This window comes from Carlito syrichta, unplaced genomic scaffold (assembly GCF_000164805.1).
Source record: "Carlito syrichta isolate Samal-C Ts95f unplaced genomic scaffold, Tarsius_syrichta-2.0.1 Scaffold308842, whole genome shotgun sequence".
Taxonomy (NCBI): Eukaryota; Metazoa; Chordata; class Mammalia; order Primates; family Tarsiidae; genus Carlito; species Carlito syrichta.
This window is the reverse complement of record NW_007252938.1, coordinates 277726-283725: the sequence shown is the minus strand read 5'-3', so window position 1 is coordinate 283725 and position 6000 is coordinate 277726. Positions and strand designations below refer to the sequence as shown.

The following is a 6000-nucleotide window of genomic DNA, read 5'->3' as shown; positions in this document are numbered from 1 at the left end:
CCTCAGCCTTGCAAGTAGCCGGAATTACAGGCATGCACTACCACGCCCGGCTGATTTTTTGATTTACTGTAGAGATGAGGTCTCGCCTGCCCAGGCGAATCTCGAACCCGCGGGCTCAGGCAATCCACTCACCCCAGCCTCCCAAAGGCACGGGATTACAGGCTGAGCCACCGAGCCCGGCGTGATTGTGACTTTTTAAAAGTGATTGTGATTAGCAAAATCAAAATTGATTTTGACCCAGCTCTTCCAAAAAGAAAAGTGTGTGTGTGTGTGTGTGTGTGTGTGTGTGTGTGTGTGTGTGTTCATGTGTGTATATTTTAATACTAGCCAGCCTGTCTGGGTACATACATATTGTGACTATATAGATCATAGTAGAGTGACCATAATACCTAAGCATCTTAAGAAAAGTAAAGCTAGTGGCTGGCCAGAGAGATGAATCAGTAGCGTTGCAGGAGTGCAGGAAGGCTTTCCATTAGTCACTCCAATCAAACATATCCAATCTCTTCACACCGGATCACGGACAATGCAAACTTTGAAAACCATGCCATTTATTAGAAGAATAAGACAATGCAGTGGACAGACCACATTTAAAACCCATGCGGAACTTTTCAGATTACACCTTCACACTCCTGAGAAAAATCATTTCAGAGTGAGTCTGTTACTCAGGGAAGAGTCATGGAGCTCAGATGGATTGGGGTGGAGAAACGGTAGCAGGCCAATGAGTGAGATAAAAATGTGAATAGTAGTCATCTTTAGGAACTAGAGTTATGGGTGATTTCATTTTTCTTCTTCGTGTTTTCCTAAGCTTTCGAAATAATAGGGTGGTGGGTTTTCAACCTGGCTCTGCAGTTCATTGGCTTGTGTAAGCTGTTTCTCATCTTTGGAACTTCAGTGTCCTCTCTGTGGACATCACAGTGCACACGTCACATCACGGTGCACACGTCAGGGAGTTGTGATGACAAGTGAGATAATCCTGGCAAACACATCATGCCTTGCATGTGTAACTGTGCAATATATGTTAACTATTTAAGAAAAAAATCCTGATACAGTCTACGTCTATAAGGGTTCTTATAGAAACAGAAAAAGTAGAAGGTCTCAGTCTTATTAATGAAGTAGGTATGCCTTTCTAATGCCACATTGTCTGATCACCTGGTATAAGTGAGCACCTCCTTTCATTCCTTTTCTGCCACATTTCCCTGGGTTTTTCATTCTTAGCACTCATTGCAAGCTGAAATTGTGTTGTTTACATACTCGTATCAGCCACCATGGCCGATTTTAAGCTACCAGTGGTTTAGCAAATGGCTTGGAAAACTCCCGGATTTTAAACAAGTAGTTGTCATAAACCAGCACACCACTGGCTGATCTTCATTTTAGCAATTTCAACATTTTAGCCTGCATATTAAATGGTAGGTTGGGTTTGAGAATGAAGGAGAATGTACCCCTCTCCACACCCTCAGGAAAGCACAGATATGATAAGAAATTTGTAGGCATATTACTGGGGGCAGAAGGATTAGTGTAACAAAACATACAACCAAATGGACAGTTTTGTCAGTTGACTTCTATTATTGTGGTGGTAAAATGTAAGATTCCGTGGAAACCAATGGAATTATAAAAATAGAACCCATGATTAATTCCCCAAATAGCTCCATCATTCTGAGGAAATGGGCAAGTTTGAGCATCCTTGAGATCTTTAAGATACAAGTATTTTCTTTTCCAATGTGTTTCAAAAGTCAAGGCAATATAAAAAAAAAATCATACATTGACTGGGCTTGGTGACTCAGCCTGTAATCCCAGCACTTTGGGAGGCCAAGGTGAGTGGATTGCCTGAGCCCATGGGTTCGCAACTAGCCCAGGCAACTTGGCGAGACCTTGTCTCTACAATAAATAAAAAATTAGCACGCGCCTGGTAGTTCCAGTTACTTGGAAAGCTGAGGTGGAAGGACTGCTGGAGCCCAGCAGGTTGACACTGGGATGACCATGAGCATGACACTGCACTCCAGCCTGGGCAACGGAGTGAGACTCCAACTCAAAAAAAAAAAAAATCATTCATTAAGAAGACTCACTCTTACCCCATTCCTATTCACCCATTGCTCTCACATTTGGTATTTTTATTGATTTGTTTATATTTTCTTTATGAAAATAGAAGCAAACACATACAGGTATTTTATTCCTCACTCCTATCTTTCTTACATAAAAGATACTATATTGTTGACACTGTTCTGCACTTAGCTTTTTCACCTACCAGTAAAATCTGACATTTTTCCTTGTTAGGATATAGAGAGAGCATCTTTATTCTTTTTTTCAGTTGTGTATATTTTCTTTTTTTTTTTCTCCCCCTTTTTTTTTTGAGTTGGAGTCTCACTCTGTCGCCCAGACTGGAGTGCAGTGGCCATTCCCGGCCACCACAGCCTCTACCTGCTGGGCTCCGGTGATCCTTCCGCCTCAGCCTTCCGAGTAGCCGGAATTACAGGCGCACGCTACCACGCCCGGCTAATTTTTTGATTTATTGTAGAGAGGAGGTCTCGCCTGCCCAGGCGGGTCTTGAACCCGCGGGCTCAGGCAATCCACTCACCTCAGCCTCCCAGAGGCGCGGGATTACAGGCTAAGCCACTGAGCCCGGCTTAGCCATGTATTCTTATGACTTCACTCATACTAGGTCATCAACATACATTTATTGCATATGAATACATGAGTTTTGTTTAGTGTGTTTATAAGACTTCTGAGCCAAGTGGAATGGCTCATGCTTGTAATTCCAGTACTTTTGGAGGCTGAGGTAAGAGGAACACTTGAAGCCAAAAGTTTGAGACCAGCCTGGGTAAAATAGTAAGCTACCATCTTTATAAAAAAATTTAAAAATTAGCCAGGCTTGGTGGCATGCATCTGTAGTCCCAGTTAATTGGGAGGCTAAGGCAGGAGAACCACTTAAGCCCAGGAGGCCGTAATGAGCTAAGATCATGACATTGCACTTCAGCCTGGGTGACACAGCAAGATCTTGTCACTAAAAAATCCCAAAAACCAGACCAAAACAAAAAAACACTTTTCTTCCTCCATGTATTAGTTTCATAACTTGGCACAGATCAATAAATGTTTAGTAAATAATAGAATGAGAAACTTTTCCTCTTGAGCTGTTTTTATTTTCTGGTCCAAATTTCTTTTCTGACATCATCAACTGGCTTGGTACAGGGAGAAGTAGTGGACTTAGTATTCTGGTGGCTTGGAGTTTACTAACTATGTCAGAGCTCAATGAGGAGAGGACAGTTGAGGAAGGGGCCATCAGTCCGATGTACTGAGCTGACCAGCTAGAGGCTGGGTGGAGCTCGGGGAATTATTGAAAAGGACATTTGCTGAATTGTTTGAGAACATTTGATTCTGCTATAGGAGAAAAGAGGAACATTGAAATGGGTGAAGCGTATGTGTTAAGCTTGGATAAGTTAGTTCCCTGAGTGATGTGTCGAACAATAAAGTAGAACCTATGTATAAACACACATAGAAAAAGATGGATAGGCACTAAATATTCATGATGCACTGAATATACACGAGGTATATGAGGCTCTCCGTATTCCTCAGATCTGAAATCAGCCACACACTGATGACACCCATTTGCCCTCAACCCAAAGAATGCACATACGTTTCTTAGCTGCTTATCAGGGTAACTGGCCAGACACACTTGACACTGTTTCTCCTACAGAACAAGTCTTGGCCCAGGCACCTTCTGTCTATATCACCCTCCTGCTCAAGCCTCATCTCTGGCCCTCATAGCACACCATCATCATAACTATGCCCATCATGGATTTAATGTACTATAGGATTTGAGGGTTTTTGTTGTTGTTATTCCATGACCTCCCGGAGAGTTGTCTTGTACTTGCAGACACCCACACACCAAGGCAATTTCCCACCCAGAACTGTGGGCCAGTGGTTTATTTGTGAGAGGACAGGGACCTCCAGAGTGGGTCACGATGGATGCTCGTGAAGGGGAAGAATGAGTTCCTTGCTCAGGGAGTCTATCGCAGGGCTGAGTTCCTGATTAGGAACAAAAGGAAAGGGTTTCTTGGAGTGCCACAACCCAGAGGGGTCTGGATACATGTTTGGGGCATCCACAGAAGCAGGATCTCCCCACTGGGAGTCTCACACTGCTGGGGCGCTTATCCTGAAGAGCAGTGAAGGGGACCCCTGAGGGAGACAGCCACAAAGGGTCTTAACACACGTACCTGTTACCCAAACCATGTGCAGTGAGGTCTCCCAGACACTCTGACTGCGGCCGTGGAAAGTGCTCAGTTGTGTCTCCATGACCAGGGACTCTCCCAGCAGGAAGATGAGGAACCACAGGTAGGAGGCGGAGTGAAGTAGGAACTTCAGCACTGGGATCTTCAGTAGGCGGCCCAGCTTTGAGGAAGGGAGCACGGTTCTCAAAGTCTTGTGCATCTCTCCCCTGGAAGCCCTTCTGGACGGCTCAGCCCACTCATGCCCCCCTTTTCTCAGACTTACTCACTCCCTATTCAGACTTTTTTTTGAATCTCACTTCTGTTGCCCAGGCTGGAGTGCTGTGGCATGCTCACAGCCATCCCAGTGTTGACCTGCTGGGCTCTAGCAATCCTTCGGCTTCAGCCTTCCAAGTAGCCGGAACTATAGGCGTGAGCTACCATGCCTGGCTAATTTTTGATTTATCGTAGAGATAAGGTCTCACCAAGTTGCCTGGGCTGGTCTCAGGCAATCCACTCACCTTGGCCTCCCAAAGTGCTGGGATTACAGGCTGAGTCACTGAGTCCAGTCCAGATATTTTTTTATTCAGACATTTACATATCAGAGCTTATGCTTTCATTTTTTTTTTTTTTTTTTGAGTTGGAGTCTCACTCTGTCGCCCAGACTGGATTTTTTGATTTATCGTAGAGATAAGGTCTCGCTGCCCAGGCGGGTCTCGAACCCACGGGCTCAGGCAATCCACTCACCTCAGCCTCCCAAAGGCGCGGGATTACAGGCTGAGCCATCGAGCCCGGCTGCTTTCATATTTATTGTCTTCCTCACAGTCATGAGAAGCTGTGCCCATTTTTTTCGGGAGCCAGAATCATAGAGGTAAAGTAACTTGGAGGCCTCACAGGTTCTTCCAACCCAACTATGTTAAAAAGTAAGCCAGACATGGTGGCTTATGCCTGTAATCCCAGCACTTAGGGAGACTGAAGCAAGAGGATTGCCTGAGGATACGGATTCAAGAGCGGCTTGGGCAACATGGCAAGACCTCGTCTCTACAATTCATCAAAAAATCAGCCAGTCATGGTGGCGCATACCTATAGTTCCAGCTACTTGGAAGGCTGAGGCGGAAGGATCGCCAGCAGGTCGAGGCTGCGGTGGCCCTGAGCATGCCACTGCACTCCAGCCTGGACAACAGAGTGAGACTCCAACTCAAAATAAATAAATAAAAATAAATTCATCGCCTTCTATACCAACTTGCTTCTTCTCCTCTGGTGTCCCCGTTTCATCAAATCACCCAGTCATCCAGGCCCGGAACCTGAAGGGCATCTCTACATGCTCTTTCTCTCACACACTGCCCATCTCCCTAAATCCTGCCCCTCCCCCAAGTCCATCTTTCATAACTCTTCCCAGAGGAGGCTTTTGGAATCACAAAACAGAGGGAGCACTCACTTCACGTCGTTAATCCCACAGTGGCTTCCGGCTTCACATGGCTTATAAGGGTCTGCAAGATCTAACGCCTGTCCACTTCCCCACTACTCATTATTTAAATCCTTTTGGTTGCTCTACTGCTTCCCATTCTCCCTTCCCTGGGCCTTTGCACATGTTGTTCTTGCCTCCTGGGACACCCCCTCCCTATTCCTCACCTGGTCAATAGGAACAGGGTGTTCTTCATTAAATCTCCAGTGTCAGGCACAATGCCTGGCTCCCAGCGGGGTGTCAAGGACATACATGCTGAATGAAGGGCTCCCAAAGAATTTGCAGTTGGGGCGGGACTCTCTTTAGAAGAGTACAGAGCTGGCAACAGGATTCAGG

General features: G+C 45.6%; 1 protein-coding gene across 1 annotated transcript in view; it reads right to left on the bottom strand.

The window, feature by feature from the left end:
* LOC103268515 (short transient receptor potential channel 2-like) overlaps nt 1–6000 on the bottom strand; it is a 44739-nt gene that overhangs the window by 3032 nt on the left and 35707 nt on the right. Inside the window, exon 15 of the mRNA XM_008066097.1 lies at nt 4209–4383. Coding sequence (XP_008064288.1) covers nt 4209–4383 — 175 coding nt within the window. The remainder of the gene's footprint in view (nt 1–4208; nt 4384–6000) is intronic.